The 24,317-nt window shown below is 44.9% G+C and overlaps 1 protein-coding gene across 1 annotated transcript in view; it reads right to left on the bottom strand.

Moving 5' to 3' along the window:
- The window catches only part of GNL2 (G protein nucleolar 2), a 31,693-nt gene extending 7,376 nt beyond the window's left edge, over positions 1-24,317 (bottom strand). Inside the window, exons 1-11 of the mRNA XM_075604746.1 lie at positions 24,086-24,317; positions 20,574-20,658; positions 19,419-19,513; positions 17,355-17,494; positions 12,913-13,097; positions 11,988-12,054; positions 5,429-5,587; positions 3,666-3,779; positions 3,069-3,197; positions 2,240-2,344; positions 1,435-1,593 (exon numbers count right to left, since the gene is read on the bottom strand). Coding sequence (XP_075460861.1) covers positions 1,435-1,593; positions 2,240-2,344; positions 3,069-3,197; positions 3,666-3,779; positions 5,429-5,587; positions 11,988-12,054; positions 12,913-13,097; positions 17,355-17,494; positions 19,419-19,513; positions 20,574-20,658; positions 24,086-24,149 — 1,302 coding nt within the window. The 5' untranslated portion in view covers positions 24,150-24,317. The remainder of the gene's footprint in view (positions 1-1,434; positions 1,594-2,239; positions 2,345-3,068; positions 3,198-3,665; positions 3,780-5,428; positions 5,588-11,987; positions 12,055-12,912; positions 13,098-17,354; positions 17,495-19,418; positions 19,514-20,573; positions 20,659-24,085) is intronic.

Raw genomic sequence — 24,317 nt, 5'->3', positions numbered from 1 at the left:
GTCACACTTCCTTTTTTAGCTTTCCTAAATAGAGTTTGGCTTATTGATATACCCGATGAAGGACCCCGAGAGGATCGAAACCTTGTAACATAACTAACTACATGTTGGTCCAATAAAAAAGGTATCATACCACCTCTCTCCCTCCTTTGCTACTTCATGGAAGAAAGGACCAACACGGCTACCCACCCTTGTTTGCCTGGCTTACCAGATAATTAATTTACACATTGCTGAACAAAGTAGAATAATACACATACTTTATGCAAACGCCAGTCACAAAGTTTACAATAAAAAAAAAAATAGAGACCGAAGACACAAACTACTAGTTCTTGTACCACTTCGGCAGATACAAAAATAATAAATAAAAAAAATCATTAAAACACAAGGCGTACATTGCTCCACAAAAAAAGCTCTCAGGCCTGTAGAACTTCGAGCAGAGGTAACGGACCTTGCTGTGCGCCGGTTCTCCGAATGCAATTGCAGAACTTCCTGTAAAGTAGCAATCCAAACAGGTGATTATTTTGTCAAATTCTTTTTTTTTTTTTACCATAGAATTGAAGCAGGGGGTCTCCGGTGTTGAACCCCATTAGTTTCAGCTCCGGTGAGCCCCTGCTTCAAAAGATATTTGCCTGCAAAGGGGGTGCCGGTATCTCCCTCTTTTTAAAGCTCCCATGTCACAATAGGAAGCCGCCCCGATTACGGAACGGCTTCTTATTGGCATGCAGGGTGTGGGCAATTTGAAAAACGGTCATTATGTGATCCCTGCAAGCGGAGCAGCTACTGGTACTCCATACAGAGCGAAGTATCTCTGGAAGTAGGGGTTCCAAAAGCTGAAATTAATGGGGTTCAGCTCCGGAGACCACCTGCTTCCATCCAATGTTAAATTGCCGGCTTGGATTGCCTCGTAAACACAAAGTATTGTTGCCACTGGTTAAATGTCTTAAACAAGTACCGTGACCATGTTTTAGAAATACTTTCTACAACATTTATGCTGTTAAAGCAGAAAGGAACAGAGGCCTCCTACATTGCATCTACTTTTATTTAAACAGAAAGTGGAACCATTAGTCCATCAATATAATAAAAAAAAGTAGTTGCCCTCCAGAGTTGTAAGTTAAAAAGTAATAACATGCCATACCCCCATAATGCAGGAGTAGGCCAACTCCATGGGCCACCAACAGGTCCGGTTTGAAGGATATCCCTGTGTCAGCACAGGTGGCTCAAGCAGGGATATCCTTCAAACTAGACCTGTTGGTGGCCCTTGAGGACCGGAGTTGCCAACCCCTGCCTTAGTGCCATCACACTTTGACCGCCGATTGCTACAGGTGTCCAAAAACATAAGGTATCCATTAGTCATAACACCCATAGATTGGTAGACAGGTTTAAAGCAAAGAAAGGCAAGTGCACTGTATATATAGTGACCAGCCCCATTTCACAGACCTTTAACAATTTCCCAGTCCTGAAGGCGAGCTTCTCCAGGAAATCTTCTGCATTCTCCCAGGTGTCTATTCTGTACGTCTTGCTGATATACTCCGGTTTGGCTCTCGCGAGAACTGCATCAATGTGATCCTCAGGACATTTTATCTTTTCAACTTGGACCTAGGAAAAAAAAAATACAAGTAAGAGGCAGAGAAAGTTATTTTATACATATACCATTGCGCTATGTATTAATGTATTTTCCTGTGTGTTACATTGCTAGGCTTAATAGACACTGGTTAAAAAAAAGTTAGTTGAAGGAGCAATCCACCCTATGTAACCATTTCTTTTTTTATTACAGAATTGGATTCGGGGTCCCCAAGAGCTGAGGCACACTATTGTCAGCTCCAGGGACACCCCACTGATCCAGAGATACTTCCTGGTGAACTTAGCGATATGACTTCCTGGTTTCTAAAGGGGATTTAAATGGCCATCTAATAGAAAGCCACAACTGATACTGCAATTTCATATTGGCCTGAGATTCGAAAGCTTTTTTTATTTCCTGTGGGAGATTTAAAACTGGTAAATTAGCTGGTAAGTACCCTGGCAACTAAGAATAGTGGCATTTGGCTCAGGGGGACCCCTAGTCCCAACCCTGCAAAGAAATGTGGGGCGAAGAAAATAAATAAATAAATGGTAGACGGAACTGCTCCTTTAACACAATGTTAAATAACTGACTGGAGGGTAAATGGTCAGTGGTGTCTTACTGGAGAAACCAATAAAGCAAAGAGGGGTGGGGAAAAGGACAATCACCTGGTTAAATACTCACCACTCCTTTCAACACAATGTCTGTTTCCGAGTCACCGGATGGATAAACTACACCAGGGCAGTCTATGAGGAATATCCGACGCATGAGGGTGATGTATTGCCAAACCTTGCAAAAAAATAAAAAATAAAAAAAAACACAACATATTTTTTAAATATAAGCATGATCCAGTACAATCAATAATTATTAACTGTTTCACTGGCAGAGGGATCAGCAATGCATTGGACAATTATGGGATAACCATGGGGGGGGGGCATCGGTGTCTTTTCATAAAGAGTTTCATAAAGTGCAGGACAGCAGCATTCCAGCAGTGGAGGTAACATGGACGGTGTTTGCAGGGATACCCACAAGGACTTATCTTGTTTAACTTCCCATTGTGCAGGTTAAACCTTTTGTTAAAAGTTCTGCAAACTTAACATCCTCAATATTTAATGCTCTGTTTCTTACTTGTGTATAATCTGTTTAACTCATTTACCAACCAATGTTCCGTTTGTTCCGTTTGTCAAGTAAAACTCTTACCAGCGACTAATGAATGAGTCTGTAAAACAACGACTACGCAACTGCAGTAATTAACCCTTTAGCCTAATTTACCTTAGCTCAGCGGGGTCAGCTTTTAGCCAACACTCTTCCTGTACATGCAGAACTACCGGCATCATTACAATCAACTCCAATTCAAAGGGGTTTAATTCATAATGTGTATCTAACACTGGGGGCAGCATACGCCTGCAGCAGCCAAGTGGTTAATGTGAAGATCACATGTACTAACTAAACCTTGCATTCAATTGTAAGAATTGGGGTCAATGGTTTGTGGGATCAGTTCCTCTCGTCTTACCTTTGTTAAACCTGCGATTGGAGCCACATTGCAGACTTTCTTGGACCGTAATGTGTTTATCACAGAGCTCTTGCCCACGTTTGGGTACCCGATAAAACCCACGCTTATCTGCTTTTTGTCACCGTGCAGCTGTTTCACAGAAAGGAAGGAATAAAAAGAAATGACCTGTTGTCCGTTTATTTACAAAACATCTTTATGCGCAGAGCTGAAAGGGCTGTGACTAAATATCCTGTGACTAAATACCTGCCCAGTATATAGAATGAAATACAAAAAAAAAATGCCGTTTCCCCTTAATGTTTATATACATCATATATCCGTGGTACCAGAGTTACCTCATCGTGGTTCTCCGTATGTTCAGGTCCTGTCAGAGTACCAGGGTGACATACTTATAGCATTCGATTTAGGGTGTGTGTTTATTTTAATTATTAAATTGGAGGGTTTTTAGGAGTGCACCTCATATGGGACAATGACTTCTATACACTCATCTTATGTGGACTTGTGGCAAAGGTTTTACAATTGCCAAACTGACGGCAGAACGTGGATTTACTGCTCCCCAGCAGGCCCCTCTGGCTGGAAAGAGGGTTTAAGAACTTTTACCTTCCCAAACTGTCTCAAAAGCTGGATGAACGCTCCTTTCCCAAACGAATTGGTGAGGCTGGCATGAAAGGCCAATGTTGGATAATCTTGAGACAGGCGGGCGACCCAGCGTTTCTGGAAAATAATATTTTACAAAGCAGATTAAACAGCAAATCTACAGTTGAGTGTAAAACACAACAGTGTAATGTGGGGGGAAAAGTCCTGCTCTACCTAATCACCTTTTCAATGGATTTTCTTTTAGAGGATGCCTCAGGGGTGGCCAACTTCAGTACTCAAGAGCCACCATACAGGTCAGGTTTTCCGGATATTCCAGTTTCAGCACAGGCGGGTCAATCAGTGGTTCAGTCAGACTGCATCACATGTGCTCAAGCAGGGATATCCTAAAAACCTGACCTGTTGGTGGCCCTTGAGGATAATAATTTACCACGCTTGGCAATCTTCGTCAATTTATTTAGGGGGGCGGGGGTGGAGTTTAAAAAACAAAACAAGGTCTATTTCGAATAATTACAAAGCACTGCTTTTTACATTTTAAAGAACCTTTCACTGAAGCTAATTTTATTACTAGTCTTACGCATTTTTAACTCCATCATGCCACTACACACAAAAAAAAAAAAAACAACTGTAGGCACCTTTGGCATTGAAGCAGTTAATAGTTCGCCGAGATGATCCATTACTAAGTTTACACGTATTCGCATCCATTCCAGAATTTAACGGTAAAGGAAATTATTTGCTACAGACTTAAAGTCTTCAATAACAAACCGCAGAGGTGCACTTGTGCCAAATTGACTTCATTTTGAAAACAATTTCCAAGCAAAATAGCATAAGAAATATTTCTCTGATATTATACATGCCTAATTCTGTTATTTTTTTTTTCCTGAATAAACCAGCGTTGTTTTACTCTTAAAGCAGTCCAATTAGTTTAGCATAACAAAAACCAGACATCTTTTGATGTCTGTTACGGTATTTTACAAAAGATGGCCCTCTCAATACAATTTGCAGAGGGGAAATGTAGCTCTTATGAAATCTAGGTGTGGGATAAAAAGCCAATATGTGAACCACATGAATAGTAAAAAAAAATATTCTAGAAAAGTATCTGCTGGTGAAAAAGTACTAAATATCCCCATTGTAAACAAAAAAATAAAATAGATGTTTGAACTTAAATGTACTTCTGTAGGGTAATTATAGAAAAGCTGAGCAGCAGCAATTTATTCTCTGTGTACCTATCATATTTAAGGACTTTTACAATTACAATCTCATTTAGCAAGATTTATTGAACTGCAAGAAAGTAAAAGCACTCAGCCCTGAAACAGCTTTTGCGATGGCGTTCAGTCTCTCTGGGACCCAGTCCAGATTCTAAGGCCTGGTCCATGGTGCCTTCGCCCGTGCGGAGGCGTGCACGGTCGTGACGTCACCCACGTGAAGCAGGTGAGTTTTTTACCATGGTACATGCGCCATCCGTGGGCGTGTCAGTGACGTCATTGGCGAACCGCTCACGTGACTCGTCTGTCGCAATGAGAAATCAGTTTAACTGATTTTACGCAACACACGCCCCCGCCTGCTTCCCCGCGGACCCGCCTGTGCGCCGCATGGACGCAAACGCTGCCTTAAGGCAGTCTGTTCGCTCAGCGTGTGCACGCCTCCACAGGGACTGCGGTACCATGGCCCCAGCCTAAGCCTTGTTTAGAAGAGAAGCAGACTGTACATATATTGGGAACAAATTATTCAAACAATGGTGTTATGAAGCCAATGAAAAAGGCTCTTACTGTAGCCCATGTAGGCACCAGGTCACACTTATTTAGGACAAAGATCAGATGTTTCCAATGCTTCTCCTTCTTCAGATAAGTCTCGATGTGAGGGGAGCGGGTTCCCATGGGATCTCTAGCGTCCAGAACTTGGACTACCACATCAGAAGAATCGATCACCTGAAAGTGAACATACAGGTAACATTGATTGACACCATAACATACATCTACATACATACACACCACACACATACTGTATGTAACCGCTCTTTACTTTACCTCAGACTATAGAACCTGTCACTGAGGTGGGGGCCTGAGTCCTGTAACTTGGGGTTTAACTCTTATAGTGAGTGGTACGCACAGTGGGAAGCAGGAGTAATTAGACACAAAACTGTAAGGAATTATAACAAACTTTATATTACTTTATCTATAATGTTGAACAGGGATACATACACAGGGCTACCACATAATCACACAGTACTTCTGCAATCCTAAAACCAATCACTAACGCTGTGCCTCTCTCTTTATATATTTTACAGTCACTGCATATTAGTTCACAACCTGTTGATCAGACAGGGTATTTGTACAATAACCTTTTGTTGGAGCTCTGGATTCAAACAGATACAGGCTGCTGCTTCTTACAGTTAATTTGACAGCATAACCGGTGTTCCAATGCAGGTGGACCTCTTTCTTTCCTGTGGCTGTTAAATCCTGATATTTCTCCACTTAGCTGTTGCAGTGCTCCCTGAGGTGTCTCTGTATTTTGTACTGGCCAGCAAAATCCACCAGTCTCCTCACTCCATGGATCGGGTCAGGCCCTTTCAGATTTTTATTTTTAATGTATTTTTAAATATATTTATTTTTGACTTGTAATGTCCCTCAAACCAAGAGAAAAAAGGTCCCAGACTGAATTGTACTCAGGCTCCCTAAGTGAAACTGATTAGAGAAATAAAAATATAGTTTTAATAGTTTCAAGAATAAAATAAATGCTCCTAAATAACGCCAATTCGGGTCGGTACACCAACAGACAACTGTGCTATAAACACCTGCTATATTCTTAGGCTCGAAAAGAAGAAAAATGCACACAAGGCGCACCAGGGATTAAAATAATGTAAAATATTTATTAAAACAAAAAATAACTGAGGGGATCCAACCCCACCACAGTACACATAATCTAGAGATCCGGGTTTAAGTAACAATAAACAAAAACCACATCAAAAGTAAACTGTATCTAATTAGACTAAATCACATAACATGATTGTTATGTGATTTAGTCTAATTAGATACAGTATACTTTTGATGTGGTTTTTGTTTATTGTTACTTAAACCCGGATCTATAGCTTATATGTACTGAGGTGGGGTTGGATCCCCTCAGTTATTTTTTGTTTTAATAAATATTTGACATTATTTTAATCCCTGGTGAGCCTTTTTCTTCTTTTCATCTCAAGGTGCCCCCCCATCTTGGAGCTCATTGGGGAGACGCTCTACACACATGCTGCAAGGGGATTAATGCTTCCAGCAAACTATATACCTGCAGCACGAGCGCTGAATTTCCTACATTCTCTGCTATATTGTTAGGCTCGTTATAATATCCTTCCACCCGATGTAAATATTATATAGATCAACTAATATATGTCTAGGTAGCTAGTACAGCGGTGCGCAAACTGGGGGTGGGCGCAGGCGGTTTCAGAGGTCCCACGCTCTCCCCCAAAGCATTTACATTAAATGCCGGGAGACCGCACAAGGTCTCTGCAACCTCTACTTAGCGAGGCTCAGCCGGCCTCAGGACACGTGGCCATGGCAACGCGGGGTCATGTGGCATCACGGTTGCCACAGCAACGTGACTTCAAATGACGCCGCGGGTGACGTGATGTCACACGACCCCGCAGCGTCATTTGACACGGCGCGAGGTTAGGGGGGGGGGGGGGGGCGCACCACCGGACCAGCACAGGCAGATGGGGCGCAAAAAAAAAACAAACAAAAAAAAACAGTTAGCGCTTCCTTAGCTAGTATACCATGTGACGTGTCACTCTGCACTGTGTATTGTATATAAACAATGTATCTTAGGCTAAGGCCCCGCTCCCAGAGTCAGCGCACCCGCACTGCTGACAGGCAGTGCGCTGAGATACACAGACCGCGATATGCGGTCTGTAGGGAGCGGGAGCCGGAGCGGGAGGTGGGCGGGTGGTGGGCGGTTTGACAGGGAGGGGGGGCGTGGCTTGAGCGGAGGGACCCGCTACTCTCCCCCCACCCCTCCCTCCACGGACTCGGGCTGGAGCTGGAAAGTAAGTTTAAACACACACACGCAGGCACTCATTCATACACACACACAGGCAGGCACTCACGCACTCATACACACACACGCGCGCACACACAGGCAGGCACTCACGCACTCATACAAACACACACACACACACACACACACAGACAGAGGCAGGCACTCACGCACTCGGGCACACACATACACAGACAGACAGGCACGCACTCAGACACACACATAGACAGGCACTCACCTGCTTTCACTCCACACTCCTCCCCGCTCCCCGAAGCCTCTCCTCCTCCCGAAGCCTCCCCTCCCCATTGGCTCACAGCGACACACGTCACGCGTCAAAGCTAGAAAACACCATTCTCTGGTGTCTCCAGCGGCTGACGCGCCACAGCATGTAGTCAGCTGTGCAGCCAGTGGGGACCGGGGAGTGGGACTGCTGGTGGGGAACTCGCTACATTGCCGCCCGCGCCAACGAGCGCAGCGGGACCGAGGCCTTAGTCCCATACAAGTAGTAATACTTAGATAATTTGAATCCTTCTGAGGTTATCAGATTAATGTCTCCGATAGCTATTTTCCACCTGACAGGATTGTTTAGACAGGTCAGTGTTCAGTGCGCCCCTTGTTTTAATGTCCCCATTGAGAGTTAACAAATCTTTATCTAAGGTCTTTTTTTCCAAACAATCGATCTGCACTTTATTTTGTTTTTCTTTAACCCTGCTGCAATCATTACCATGGAGATAAGAAGCAAAAACAATAAGCAGATAAGGTTAGAATTACCCAAGACCTGAAGAAATCAAACATTTTTAATGGGGCACTTCAACTGAGTTCTTTTAACTTATGAAAGAATATTTGTATAAAAGTAAACAACGCTTAGCTGCAATTCTCTATAGCTGCTTATAGTTTCCAGTAACCACCGATTCTTTTTATTCCCGTGAACCCCCACAACACAGCCGCCCATCGGGGGATCTCCTGGTCATGCTGCATGTCTCTGGCTTTACATTCGATCCTAAGGCCTCGGACATGGTAAAAAAAGACCGTGCCGAGGTGCGCTGAGGGGAAACATTATCCCTATCAGCGCGGCTTTAGACGGCGCATCCACACGCTTCCGCAGGCGTGTGGAAATGCAGGAGACAGGCAAGTTTAAATTTTGCCGCTGAGGGAAGCGCAGGGCCGGTCACGTGACTGCCAGAAGCCAATGGCAGTCCGTGACGTGGCGCCCTAGCCCTGCATCCCGGCCCGCCTCCCACCCGGCACACAAGCGCGCTCGCTGACGCTCATGCAGGGACACGAAAAATCTCCTGCTTGAGCAGGAGAGCATGAGCATCAGCGCTGCCCAGCGCTCTTCATATCACCATGTCCCAGGCCTTATGCTGTGCTTAAAAGCTGTGTTAACAGCGAGCATTGGCTTAAGGGCTCCATGTAATAATGGACTAGAGACAAAAGGTGCTACTGTGTGCTCATTTGCATGTCATTTCCCAGAATCCCTTGCTGCAGTGGAAGCACTGTATGCTGGGTGATAATGGTGAAAGGCAGGGTAGCAGACCTGCCTAAGACATGTGAATGTGCTCACAAGTGATCTTTTTATTTGTGATGCAGAGAGGTATATCTCTCTCTCTATTCTGTAGTATTAGATAATAGTGGCTGTTTTTTGTTTTTATTCAACTCTTAATGCCATTTTAATGCGTTTTAAAGCACCCTTTGATTTCCCTAGCAGTGCATGACACTTGCAACACATTCCTGTTTGTAATTATTTGTTGCCAATGTTTCCAGCAGTTTGAGTTGTAAACTTAGTCATATCAGGATACATTGTAGCTGCTGAGTTACAGTAACTAAAGGATTGATTGAAACTGAAAAGGCAGCCATTATGTTAGCCACACAAATCAAGATTTTTACAGATTTATAACAGGAACACCAAATGATTGCCATCTTAGGCTTCGTCCCCAGTGTTAGGCGGGAACAAGAACCGCCCCTCTATGGTGCTGGGCACAGTAGCTGCCTGCACGCGCATGGAGAGATCGCGATGCGCAACCACATTTTGTAAAGACAAGATTTTTGTCTTTTCTAGTGGCGATGGAGCGGTGGCCACGTTATGGCGGCGGTTGAGCCAATGAGGGCGAAAGTCGTGTGACGTCATGGCTGCGATCTCCTGCAGCTCAGCCACAGACCGCAGCTTTTCACACGTGCAGCAGCTGACACTGGGGCCGCAGCCTTAGGTAAGAATTATACATGGTCACATGCTTTACATATTTATAAAAAATTAATTAAAAAAAGAGACTGGGTTGAACACAGGAATTAAACAAGTTACAAGCTGACTGTTAGGAATTCAATATTTCTAAGGAAGCCAACTGCGCAGATCAGTTCTTTAAGAACAACAACTTTTTATGTCCAGTGTGTGTGACCCGTGCCTATAATAAAGCATTTAATCAGTAGCTCAGAAACTAGGTGCAGAGCTATCAAAATCCAAAATGTACTTACTCCCCCACTCAACAAAGAATTACAATGCACGGCCCTTACACCGACTTTAATACTCATGCTATATCTAGAAGTCTCCCAACTTACTGTAGCGCTCAGATTGTAAACTCTAAGGCAGAGATCCATTTATCCAACAGTTCCGTTTTGTGTTTGGTGTTATTCCACCTTACTGAGAACATGTCAATTCTGCTTTTAATCAATGCAACAAGTACAGACATCATATGATTTTAGTGGAACATTTTCACACCATCCCAAAATTGTTTTGGAGACAGTTTATCACAATTATTTCCAGTTGCTTTTCCTCGGTCTCTTAACAGGATCCACTAACACATCGTTTTAATAAGAAATCCTGTGGGATTTATGCAATACTTGCCACTGCAGGGGTTAAACTGTAGCTTAACCAAACACAATGTCCCTGAAACTTCATTTCATGCTCATGCACTTACGCAGACCCTGACAAAAATAATTGGGACCATACAATTGACTTGGTGACATGTCACTGTGTAACAGGGACTGATCCCTGTTTAAATAAAGCAGCCCCCGAGCCGTGAGAATCCGGCACAGAGATAGTCAATTGCAGCCAGTCAATTAATTAGTCTCCACCTGGACTAATGAGAGCTCTGTAAAAAGCCTCATGTGAGATACAGGAGAGAGATTTCTTAGCTCACATTTGGGCTGACAGAAGGAGAGCAGTGAAGCCTGCACACAGACACTGTCTTGAGCACAAAGGCTGTGCTGAGATCCAGACACCCAGAGACCTATATTTCCTGGACACAGAGGACCCAGGAACCTACCAGAGACTGACATGGAGGGCCACCTGCTTAAGGTACCTCCTGCGACTTTGTGGTGATATGCTGGTAATGGGATTATTCTTCCAGTCCTGCAGAGAGGGTCTGGGGAAATAAGCTAGCCCATACAAAGGGATAGGGGTTTGTTATTGTGTTGTTTTTGTATATTTTTGCCTGGATAAAGGAACAGACTCCATAAAGCCAATATATAATTTCACCCTAATCGAACTCCATTGTAAGTACCTCTGCACACATCTTACACACGGCAAATATGACCAACAAGGGTAGGGATTATTAACATCTAACTAATGTTTCTCATTTGGGCAGATGCATCCAAATGCCTTGATCTTGGGGAACGCGAGGCATTTTTAGCGGTTTGGTACGCCAAGAAAAAGTCAGAGGCAATTATGTTATGCAAACTAAAACTTGGAGTTTAATTGACTGCTCTGTCGGTCTATTACCTCTTAGTGAAAGCAAGAAAACATTTAAAGAGACTCAGCACTAGACGCAGAGGTCATTCTCTGAAGCTGGGGGGCGGCAGGCTCAGGAGACGTGACAAAATGCGCCGGCACCATTGCAGCTTGCTGAATAAGGATACGTTCTTTAGAACGCCTTAGCATCAAATACACAGGGAAGAGGTTAATATGCTGGTCTGGAATTTAAAACATCATTGTCTCCCTATATATTTACCTATTTATGGTAATATAGTATTTCTAATTTCCTGCACAATATTTGGGGCTGAAGGAGTAGCTTAGTCGTACTGTCACCGTGTTTGAAGTGGGTGAATCCAGTGTCTGCACGCCTTGTACCTTGGGAGAGCTGAAGCTGCCGGAAGACACTTCCCAGCCCAGTGTCTACCAGCGCTGGAAGGTGCAGAACACTACTTAGTGAAAGTGAACCAATCATGCATGCAAAATTCTAAGTACAGTGCCATGTATATTTTCAGTGCTACGTACATTTTTAAATTTAATAATAGATCCTTTCCTCTGTTTTAACCACCTGGAAATAGAAAACAACTAGAATTAATCTGGTACCCACAAACACACTTTACCTTGTAGAGCTCGCCCCAAATCCTTTTTGACTGGCCCTTCTTATAGATCTCTTCACTGACTTCATCCCTAAACGACACAAATGCACTTTTAGAAAATGCGTTTTTTCTGCTATTTAGCAATACACAGTCACAGCAGCATGGAAGTGCTTAGAGATTCTGAATCAGGCAAGTCAGAGTGGACTTCTGGTGTGTGACGCAGTCATTCAATGCTTGTACTTGAATGGAGATACAGTTACAATAGAAATAAGACACGCCTCATTCGCTAAACTAAAAAAGGCAGGAAGCACACAATCCAAGTCATCAGTGAGATAATGCAGCTATTGAAACAATAAAACGTAACAGGCAAAAAACTATGGGCAACAATACGCAGCTCAGCCAGTGGTCCCATCCTGTAACAAACAAGCATTAAGCGGGTCTGCTGGCCATTGTGCTCTGTGTTGTAGCAATCCATGCCAATTACTGTGCATTTTACCTACTTTAAGAAGTCTCTTCTTGCCCTTTCCAACACTGGCGTAATTTGTAAAATGTGATGCTCCGTTCAGGAGATAAACAAACATTTTAAATATGAAGTATCCAAGGAGGTTAAAATGGAGCTCTCCCCAGACCCGAGTGCCGTTTAAAGGTTACCATGGTAACCTCAGACACAAGATTAGGAAATGCATGATATTTAACACTAATAACATTAAGTTAAACTTATATAGGCTTCCTTGCTGTATCAGTCCACTCTGGTACTTAGGAGGTTTAAACCCCGGTAGCTGGGATTTAAATTTCAGATTTGCTGTGCATAGCTGCCTATACAGTTCTTTTTCAAAGTGTGATATTGATGTACTAGAGTGACTAGATGCTGCTCTTGCACGGCAGTGGTTCATATAATGTTGTGTCTGGTCTGTGTGTTGTCCTTGGTACGGCGTCTCAGGACTTATACCTGACTCCTGTGTCTTCTGTAACCAAATCCCGATCTTTCTCCTGGTCGTAGCTTTCTGCCAAGGCCTCAGCCTTCTCCAGGAGTTCCTGCATGTCACCGGCAGCAAGGTTTGGCCTCTTCCTTTGAGATTTGGGGCCAAAAGTGGTTCCAAAGGTTTCAGTGTCAAGAATGTGAACTTTGGAATTCTAAAATAAAGGGGGGGAAAAAGAAAAAAAATGTACCATAATATATGATCAATAGAAAATACAGTGATGCATTTATATAAATACACATATTTGATATCTATTCGTATTATAAAAAAAAACAAGTACATTCAAACAATGCATAGGAGTATTGTATCAGTGCTTATAAAAAAATGTAATATGAAAAATAAATTCCTATATAGCACTGACTTATTTCAAGATGCAGACCCCTCTGAAAAGATGGGAAGAGTATATTATGAACAGTAAAGGGCACCTTTAAGTTTGCCTGTGCAGCTATATTTTGGAAAGCGTCTGACATGTTACTGCTTCATACTTTGCCCTAGGGGTCCGTTTTCCCTTTGTACATCTCTTTGAAGATATTTTCCAAGGAATGCAATGACTCAAAAGCACAAGCGGAGAAGAACTAGGCTAATTTCACACACACACTGCCAGGGTGGTTAAAAGCCTTTGCCAGGCTTTTCCCATCAACATGAGTGTGTGAGTAGCTAGAACAGCAACTAAAAAAAAATATACCACAGTTCCTACAAAAGGAGGGAACTTCGGCCCAATTGCATAGGTTTGTGAAGACTAATTATGCTAAGGTTTAAGTGGATATGTGCATGTCCGTAACCTAAGTTTCCAGCTTCCCTTGGAAGATATTTCAGCCTTCATTCCATGCAACAGCTGGTCTTTCTGTGCCTTTTATACTCTGATAACATTTACTGTTTTATTAGACACACATGGATGGACCAATTCAAAGAAAAGTGTGTGTGTGTATATATATATATATATCATCTTTGGATGTGGACGTAGCATAGAACTTTGTGTTCCTAAAAAATAAAAATAAAAAAGGGGGACAGGGATGAAAAAGAGTACAGAATTCTTGAATCGAGATGAAAGATTCCAGCTAGTGGAAAAGTCTGTCACATTATTAGAAAGCATCCAATATTCCTCATATTAGTTATCTAATAAAATCTGTACGGAGAATTGCGTCTCCGAACACAAAACAGAGTTATTAGCCAACATCAGGGCAGCCGCCCATGACTTCACAACCAGTGTGGATCAACATTTTTATGCTGGTCATTTTGCATTCAGCTCATATGGGTGAATTCATGGAAAGTATTTGGCCCCTGTTCAACATATTAAAGCAGCAGTTCAAGAAATATCCTACGTGTATTTTTTTTAATGCATCAGTTCTGTACTGAGAAAATACTTGTAGCATTAAAAAAAAATTTTTTTTAAAATAAATGTTTAATATTTTTAATGTAGGAAGCATTTTTGTTTCTATAGAAACCATTTACAACGTCACCCCCCCTCCCTTCCGATTGGCTCTGGCTCTTGAGCCGCACCCTCTCTCAAGCAGTGCACCAATTGTATCTAGTAACTGCCTGGTCACATGATCTTCCACACAGAACTTTGCATTGTGGGTAATGTAATCCAGCAATAGCTGAATTAAATAACCCCGAGCAAAGCGATCGACTACAGGAGAACAGATTGATCTGCAAGTTTAGCTAATCACTTGTAAGTGTGCAGATTGTACTGATGCACATATTGAATGAAATAATAAAAATAATGTAAAGCGGCAGCTTGAACTGCAGCTTTAAGACGCGCTTCTTGAAGAACAGTCCAGTTGGATTCCAATGAATTAGGACTGATATCTTCTCGAGCATGGGGTAAGACTGCTTCACAGCATATTGAATAAGAGAGGAAATGTTGTGAATGTCGGCTGCGGTCGGAACAGACCGTGCTAAGTTCCAATCGTTAAATGAAATAAGAGACTGAACTGTATTAACTGTTGTTTGTAGTTGCACAACATAAACCAGGATTAATATTTAAAACCAGGAACTCATTTCATCTTGAAACCAAGCCAGTAACATTAACATGCCTGGTTGTAGTCTCTGAGCACTTTCATTTATAACACCGACTAGCTGGGAAGAGTCTCTGGATCCTGTCAAGACAACCTGGATAAAAAAACAAAAACAACGAGGAGCGGCTCAGTGAGTCAAGACACCGACACCGGCACTGAGTTTGAAGCATGGGAACCTGGTTCAATTCCCGGTGTCGGCTCCTTGTGACCTTGGGCAAGTCACTATATCTCCCTGTGCCTCAGGCACCAAAAACAGATTGCAAGCTCTACGGGGCAGGGACTGTGTCTGCAAAATGTCTCTGTAAAGCTCTGCGAAAAACTAGCAGCGCTATACAAGAACAAACAATTATCTTAACTTGTGGTGACAAGATATACATACTGTACACGTCATCCAGATCCCAAATTTTAATATGAAACTTAATAATTCCTTCTCCTCCTAGGCTACCATTCAATATGCTGTGAAGTGAAACCATCTTCCCATCCAATCTGGAAGATTTAAATCCAAGTGTCCACTCTCCTTGAGACCCTGGACAAGTCATTGTGGGCCATTCTTATAGTCCATTGACTTGAGTGGGCTATAAAAATGTGTATTCCAGCACTGAAAGGTGAAGAAAAAAATGTGAACAAGCGCTAAAGTCTAAATAACAATGTGTATACAATAACAAATATCTTATAATAAAGGAAGGCTGCCTGGTGATACTGCCAGAACTAACAGAAAAACGTGAAAAAGAAACCTGGCGCCAAATAAACAATGGAAAGTCCTGTATTCCTCATGGGGTCTGCACACTTGCTCGACAGGCCATGTAAAGAAAAAAACACAAACAAACAAAGATCATAGTGCAACACTGTAGGGTTAAACAGTTCTACACTATAAATCACATAAGACAGTGAGAAACCTAGCAACACTTAAAAATACTATTTATTAAAAGGGGCTATGCCATAAAATGGTACTAATAAATACAAAGAACCGCATGTCATCCGGGATAGAAAAATTGGAGCCCTACTTACAAGCAGCAAGGCATAAACACGCGTTGTTAGGAACGAGTCCTCTAGGTGCTGATGATGTCCTTGCAGAGTTAATATCTCTGCTCCGCCGCGACTCAAGTTCGAAACCGCCCTTCAGGTATTCACCGGAACAGTGCCGGAGGCCAGTTAGCAGGGTCTACAGCTCTGCACCACATGTGGCCGCTCACCCCACTTCCTCCTCCGGTTGCACAGGATGTCTCAGCGCGCCCGCGCGCGAGTGTGCCCGTGACCTTAAAGGGACAGCTGATGTGTTCCAAATGCCGGGAGCTGGCAATTGCAGAAAGGCTCCAAATCCGAATGTCCATAAACGTCCAGTACCAACCAGTGAGTGACTTGCCCTACGCGTTTCGTAGACGTTACTTTACTTTCTCAGGGGCTACAAACAATGATATTAGGTGACATACTAATATACCCTAACCAATGGGTATATTAGTATGTCACCTAATATCATTGTATAGGGAAGGTGACACAGTCACTCACTGGTTGGTACTGGACGTTTATGGACATTCGGATTTGGAGCCTTTCTGCAATTGCCAGCTCCCGACATTTGGAACACATCAGCTGTCCCTTTAAGGTCACGGGCACACTCGCGCGCGGGCGCGCTGAGACATCCTGTGCAACCGGAGGAGGAAGTGGGGTGAGCGGCCACACGTGGTGCAGAGCTGTGGACCCTGCTAACTGGCCTCCGTCACTGGCACTGTTCTGGTGAATACCCGAAGGGCGGTTTCGAACTTGAGTCGCGGCGGAGCAGAGATATTAACTCTGCAAGGACATCATCAGCGCCTAGAGGACTCGTTCCTAACAACGCGTGTTTATGCCTTGCTGCTTGTAAGTAGGGCTCCAATTTTTCTATCCCGGATGACCTGCGGTTCTTTGTATTTATTAGTACCATTTTATGGCATAGCCCCTTTTAATAAATAGTATTTTTAAGTGTTGCTAGGTTTCTCACTGTCTTATGTGATTTATAGTGTAGAACTGTTTAACCCTACAGTGTTGCACTATGATCTTTGTTTGTTTGTGTTTTTTTCTTTACATGGCCTGTCGAGCAAGTGTGCGGACCCCATGAGGAACACAGGACTTTCCATTGTTTATTTGGCGCCAGGTTTCTTTTTCTTCTCCAGCACTGAAAGGTACTTCACGGAAGAGGGCTGCTTAGTAAAAATGTGTGCCATAGGCAGCTAAATTCGATTGTAAGCTTTTTGGGGAGGGACTCAGGCCTGAAAAATCCAATGTATGGTGCGGCATACACTGTTAGAGCTGTATAAATAAAAATATAGATCAGCTGAATATTTCTTGTATGTGTTGATCCTCTCTAACATTAGTTGAATTTATAATATAAATATGTAAAGAAATACTTGAAAACTTACATGTGGTTTGGTACGGTCATGCAGGAGAGACATTGGCAACTGGCTTTGTTTCATCACGACCTTGTATGGATCCTTCATTACTACCTGCATTTCATCCTGGAACTTTTGCAGGGAAGACTGCTTGATTACACGGGTATTTCCTGTTCAATATAGACATATATATAAAAAAAAAATTAAATACAACGTCAGAAGAGTATTTGCAAAAAGGTCAATGATGTCCCTATTTTAAAAGGGTCTTTAAAATGTTTGTTTTCTTTGCACCTAAAAAATTAAAGGTATCACCTCTCAGAATATATTTAATTTAAAAAGGACAATCTGGTCTGGCCGTTTAAAACAAACTGATCCAATCTTGAAATGCATTATGCTATTGTCAAAGAACAAGGGGGTTCCCAGCACTCACTGATGCAAAATGAATACAATAATGGGGATATACCAAATCCAAAATGTAATGATAGAAGCATACTGGGTGTTAGGAAAGGCCTCTACCAAATTGTGTTGCCAAAGCATGCGAGACATGATTAACACAAAAGTCATAAAACATCATTAAGCGGTTACCGATTTTGTTACAAATGACGCATATGAATTATTGATATTGCTTAAATATATTTAAAACTCAATACAGGCATACCCCGCATTAACGTACGCAATGGGACCGGAGCATGTATGTAAAGTGAAAATGTACTTAAAGTGAAGCACTCCCTTTTTCCCAATTTTGATGCACGTACTGTACTGCAATTGTCATATACGTGCATAACTGATGTAAATAACGCATGTGTAACAGGCTCTATAGCCTCCCCGCTTGTGCACAGCTTCGGTACAGGTAGGGAGCCAGTATTGCTGTTCAGGACGTGCTGACAGGCGCATGCGCGAGCTGCTGTTTGCCTATTGAGCGAAATGTACTTAATCGCGAGTGTACTTAAAGTGAGTGTCCTTAAAGCGGGGTATGTCTGTATTTGACCCAAACTGGATTGCCCCTTCAATAAAGAAGAATCTTACAGGAGCAATTGCGGCTTTACTCTTAGGCCACGGTAAAAAATACTGCGCTGACGCTCATGCTCTCCTGCTCAAGCAGGAGCTTTTTTGTGTCCTTGCATGAGCGTCAGCGTGTGCGCTTGAGAGGCAGGTGGGAGGCGGGGCTAGCGCGCCATGTCACGGCGCTGACGTCACTGCCATTGGCTTTTGCCAATCACCTGACGGGCCCTCCGCTTGCCTCAGCGCGAAAACTAAAATCAATCTGTCTCCTGCAATTCCGCACGCCTAAGCACGCGTGCGGAAGCGCCTGCTAAAGCCACACACATACCAGATGCAGAAGGTAAGTGTGCTGGCTCAGCGCGGCCTTTTTTACCATGTCCGAGGTCTAAAATAGGCAACAGTGTGCACGCGCCTGTCTTTACGGATGGGATAGCTGGGATAGCTGGGATAGCTGGGATAGCTGGGATAGCTGGGATAGCTGGGATAGCTGGGATAGATGGGATAGATGGGATAGATGGGATAGATGGGATAGCTGGGATAGCTGGGATAGATGGGATAGATGGGATAGCTGGGATAGCTGGGATAGCTGGGATAGCTGGGATAGCTGGGATAGCTGGGATAGATGGGATAGATGGGATAGATGGGATAGGATAAATTTCACTGGACAGCCGTGCAGAAAAAACGAGACAGCACACAAAGGTAGCAATTCAAAAAAACTGTATAGCAGTACGTGGCACACATACCGATGTTTCGTTCCTCACAGAGGGACCTTTCTAAAGGGAGTGCACTGACATGGTGATCGTGTCAGACATATATACAATGTGCCATTTACCTGCAAAATATCCTGAAATTGGATTGCCTTGTGTGGTCTCATTCTTGCTGGAAAGTACACTGAAAAGGGTCTGCCCGGTAAGGTTATCTCATTTATCTTATTTTTATGTGACAAGTACCAACCATAACTTTGTTATATGTGAGTGAGTGCCATCTAACCAAGATTGACATACGTACGGACATACGTATATTCTTACATGCCAGTTGCAGTGCAAGTTTAATTAAAACAGTGTTAGTTCACAAACTCGACGAGATACTCACCAAACCACTTAATATTGGGTTCCACTCTAGCCACTGTACCAGAAGCAACTGATGATTGGTGCTGCAGTGTCTTGATCACCTTCCCACGGTTGTTCCTATAGAGGGAGGGGGGGGGGGGAGAACGGATGCAGGTTACACAAAGGATCAAGACGACACATGTACACTTAACTACAAGTCAAATACAAGCAGGGGAAAAGGTGCATTCATTCACATAAGAAAATGCAATCAGTCACAGCACAATACTGAATGTGAAAGGTAATGAAAACAGCATTTAACCTTTACACTGTCCCTATGGCCATGTTTCCCAACCTCCCCCCCCCCCACAGGGCCCCCTTATTGCGATGGTCTAATTACTAGGGCACTCAATCACATATGAAATCTGTTTGAAAATAAGTATCTACTTACAATCTAATTTTACAATCAAAGTGTTCTCACCCTTGACTTATTCTGAGGGCTAAAAGAAAGACGCAATGTCATTTGTTGCAGCTTCCTATTGGACAGGCATTTAAATCCCTTTAAGATAACAGGTAGTAACACCAGTAAATACAGTATATCAGAAACCCGGAGGCCCCTGGAGCCCAAAATGAACAGCAGAGAAATTCAGAGCACTTAACATGGCAGCACAAAGATGAAAACCACTAATTGCTTTACACGGTGTAATTTTACCTGATTATTTTAATATTTGGCCCATTTATACTACACACATTTATTACTCTACTTGAAAAAACATTAAGGTTACGTTAAGGTTACGGTTTTTCTGAACTGTGGCATAACCCACATTGCACCTTTGGATTATGCTTATGATGCTCTCCAGATGTCACAACAGGCAAGTGTACCAGTGGCCCTTATTTTCTGAGAAAGGTAGTTTTGCTTATGCTATGGTATCAATGGGAACATCATTACACAAGATACCACAAGCTCTCCATCACGGAAGTACCATGGTAATCTGGCGCTGCTGGACTTTCAGCACCATAAAGATGAAACAAAAAAATGTATCATTAACTGATCCCTGAAGAATTTGAGAGAAATAACTCAGAAAAGGCCTGTTACAGGTGACAGAGCTTTGTATCTATGGAGTATAAAAGGAGGCATTAAATTGGGTCAAGTGGTTAGCAATGTAATTTCACTGACAACTGAAGGGTAAATTAAACTCACCGCCGTTCTTTCTGACGGTACATATTAAGACGCTTGATGGTTGATCGGTCCCTCATGTTGTTACCTCCTTCACCCTTCACACGATCTGCAAAAAGAAATAAAATCTATTTTAGTGCAATATTAGATAGATGCTGCACTATGACGTACTTAGATGGATCTTTTCTTCTAACAAATGTAAATACATACAGATTATGTCTCTAGGGGGACTCCTCTCTCAACATTCATAATTACTTGTGATCTTTACATCCGTATTTGTATTACACTCCCCGTTGTACGTCGTGTACATCTTTGTAATGCATTGCATACATGGTTAGCACTATAATAAAATTATACCAACAAAGACCAGCAGACTAGTTGGGATCAGTGGTCCTTTTTAACTTTCACTTGTGATCACAAAAGAACAGTAACTATTATGGTCTCTTATGTCATGTGAATTTTATGTTAAAAATGATGAAATCGGTTAATACATTTACAATATACAAGCTTTCGGACCTGAGAAAAAATAATTATGAAGTCTGAAATGTTGTGTACTGTGAATAGATTGTAACAAGTTATAATATCCTGAATGTATTTTTGATTCGAGTGCAGTTAACATACAATGTGTTTTTATTATGCTATTTACCGTGTTTCGGTGGAACGAGAGGGGGGGGGGCTACTGCAGTCCCCTGCCCCTGAGATCATACATTGTTGCAATGTGTATATCTACCCTAACGCACTCTTCCCCCACTCCTACTGCTTCACACCCGGGTATATTTCCTTTTCCTCTGCACTGGTACCAGCAACCCCATATCTCGCCTGGACCCTGCTCACACCAGCCCATGGGCGTCCGCAGGATGGGGCAAGGGGGGGCGCTTGCCCCCCCTGGATCCAGGGCCGCCAACAGCGGGGGACAGAGGGCACTGGCGTGACAGGATTTAGCACGCTCACGATGTGCAAGGAAGCGCGCGCGTCTCTGCAAAAAAAAAAAACCTCCCTCGTCTCCTGATTGGCTGGCGCGTGTTGGCACGCTGTCAGGATTTTTTTTTTTTGTCCCTCGCAAGCTCTATCTGAGCTTGCATAGCGAGGCCCGCCCTTTCCTGCATGGAGCAAGTCAGGTGACTACTGCTCCATGCCACTCTCGCTTCCTCCTTGTCCTCCTGCTCTGATTCCCCCCCTGCTCCGATCCCCCCCGTTCCAAAATCTTCCCCCTGCTCTGGTCCCCCCCGTTCTGATTCCCCCCCCACCCTGCTCCAGTCCCCCCTTCCCGTTCCGATTCCCCCCTGCTCAGGTCCCCCCCCGCTCCGATTCCCCCCCTGCTCCGGTCCCCCCCCCTGCTCCGATTCCCCCTTGTTGCGAGTGTGTGTGTCTGAGTGTGTGTGTCTGAGTGTGTGTGTCTGAGTGTGTGTGTCTGAGTGTGTGTGTCTGAGTGTGTGTGTCTGAGTGTGTGTGTCTGAGTGTGTGTGTCTGAGTGTGTGTGTCTGAGTGTGTGTGTCTGAGTGTGTGTGACTGAGTGTGTGTGACTGAGTGTGTGTGTCTGAGTGTGTGTGTCTGAGTGTGTGTGTCTGAGTGTGTGTGTCTGAGTGTGTGTGTCTGAGTGTGTGTGTCTGAGTGTGTGTGTCTGAGTGTGTGTGTCTGAGTGTGTGTGTCTGAGTGTGTGTGTCTGAGTGTGTGTGTCTGAGTGTGTGTGTCTGAGTGTGTGTGTCTGAGTGTGTGTGTCTGAGTGTGTGTGTGAGATCAGGGGGGGAGGGAATGAATGTGAGGAGGGCGGATTCAGGGAGTGGGTTTGAGTCAGAGGGGGATAATTGATGGAGGGGGAGAGTGAGGAGACAGGGGGTGTAATAGAGGGGTGAGGGGGGAGAGTGAATGAAGAAGAGAGAGGGTAAGAAAGAGATGGCTCTACACCTTGGGACTATCTGCATTAGAGTGGCACCAGACAAGGTGTGTGTGTGTGTGTGTGTGTGTGTGTGTGTGTGTGTGTGTGTGTGTGTGTGTGTGTGTGTGTGTGTGTGTGGTGTGAGAGAGAGTTTCTGAGAGTGAGAGAGTCTGAGAGGGAGTCTGAGGGGGAGAGAGTCTGAGGGGGAGAGAGTCTGAGGGGGAGAGAGTCTGAGGGGGAGAGAGTCTGAGGGGGAGAGAGTCTGAGGGGGAGAGAGTCTGAGGGGGAGAGAGTCTGAGGGGGAGAGAGTCTGAGAGAGTCTGAGGGGGAGAGAGTCTGAGAGAGTCTGAGGGGGAGAGAGTCTGAGGAGGAGAGAGTCTGAGGGGGAGAGAGTCTGAGGGGGAGAGAGTCTGAGGGGGAGAGAGTCTGAGGGGGAGAGAGTCTGAGGGGGAGAGAGTCTGAGGGGGAGAGAGTCTGAGGGGGAGAGAGTCTGAAGGGGAGAGAGGCTGAGAGTGTCTGAGGGGGAGAGAGTGTCTGAGGGGGAGAGAGTGTCTGAGGGGGAGAGAGTGTCTGAGGGGGAGAGAGTGTCTGAGGGGGAGAGAGTGTCTGAGGGGGAGAGAGTGTCTGAGGGGGAGAGAGTGTCTGAGGGGGAGAGAGTGTCTGAGGGGGAGAGAGTGTCTGAGGGGGAGAGAGTGTCTGAGGGGGGGGGGGAGTCTGAGGGGGAGAATTGAGGGGGAGAGAGTGTCTGAGGGGGAGAGAGTGTCTGAGGGGGAGAGAGTGTCTGAGGGGGAGAGAGTGTCTGAGGGGGAGAGAGTGTCTGAGGGGGAGAGAGTGTCTGAGGGGGAGAGAGTGTCTGAGGGGGAGAGAGTGTCTGAGCGGGGAGGAGGGGAGTCTGAGAGTCTGAGAGGGAGGGTGTGTGTGTGTTAGTGTCTGCCTGTCTGTGAATGACTACAGACACCAACCCACAGTCAGTCACCCACCCAAGTGTCAGTCAGTCACCCAAGTGTCAGTCACACACGAGTCAGTCGGTCACCCACACACACCCCACACCCCCTCTCTCTCTCTGTCTACTTAAAATTATGTCCCCCCCCTGAAAACATTTCTGCGGACGCCCATGCACCAGCCTCCTGCTTCCCCCGTGTCCCCCTGCAACCACCGGGTCCCTCCTGTCCCCCTGCAACCCCCTCCTGTCCCCCTGCCACCCCTGGGCCCCTCCTGTCCCCCTGCAACCCCCGAGTCCCTCCTGTCCCCCTGCAACCCCCGGGTCCCTCCTGTCCCCCTGCAACCCCCGGGTCCCTCCTGTCCCCCTGCAACCCCCGGGTCCCTCCTGTCCCCCTGCCACCCCTGGGCCCCTCCTGTCCCCCTGCAACCCCCGAGTCCCTCCTGTCCCCCTGCAACCCCCGGGTCCCTCCTGTCCCCCTGCAACCCCCGGGTCCCTCCTGTCCCCCTGCAACCCCCGGGTCCCTCCTGTCCCCCTGCAGCCCCCGGGTCCCTCCTGTCCCCCTGCAGCCCCCGGGTCCCTCCTGTCCCCCTGCAGCCCCCGGGTCCCTCCTGTCCCCCTGCAACCCCCGGGTCCCTCCTGTCCCCCTGCAACCCCCGGGTCCCTCCTGTCCCCCTGCAACCCCCGGGTCCCTCCTGTCCCTTGCTCCCTCTCACATACCGGGGTTGCTGCTGGCCGTGGACGGATTGATGGTGCTCCGTCCCTTAAACTGCGGTTTCACCATCTTGTCTATGAGTTTCGGCCTCGAGCACGAGAAGAATAATCAGCCCGGACAACACCGACTACGACGCGAAGAGCGCGCAGGGAGAGAGACGGGTGAGAGCCGGGCACCGGTGGAAAGCCGCAGCACCCCACGGACACAGCAACGGAAGAGAGCAGACCAGGGCATTGT

The sequence above is a fragment of the Ascaphus truei genome, chromosome 6 (genome assembly GCF_040206685.1).
Source record: "Ascaphus truei isolate aAscTru1 chromosome 6, aAscTru1.hap1, whole genome shotgun sequence".
Lineage (NCBI taxonomy): Eukaryota > Metazoa > Chordata > Amphibia > Anura > Ascaphidae > Ascaphus > Ascaphus truei.
Note: the sequence above shows the minus strand (reverse complement) of the source record. Positions and strands in the feature narration are given on the sequence as shown.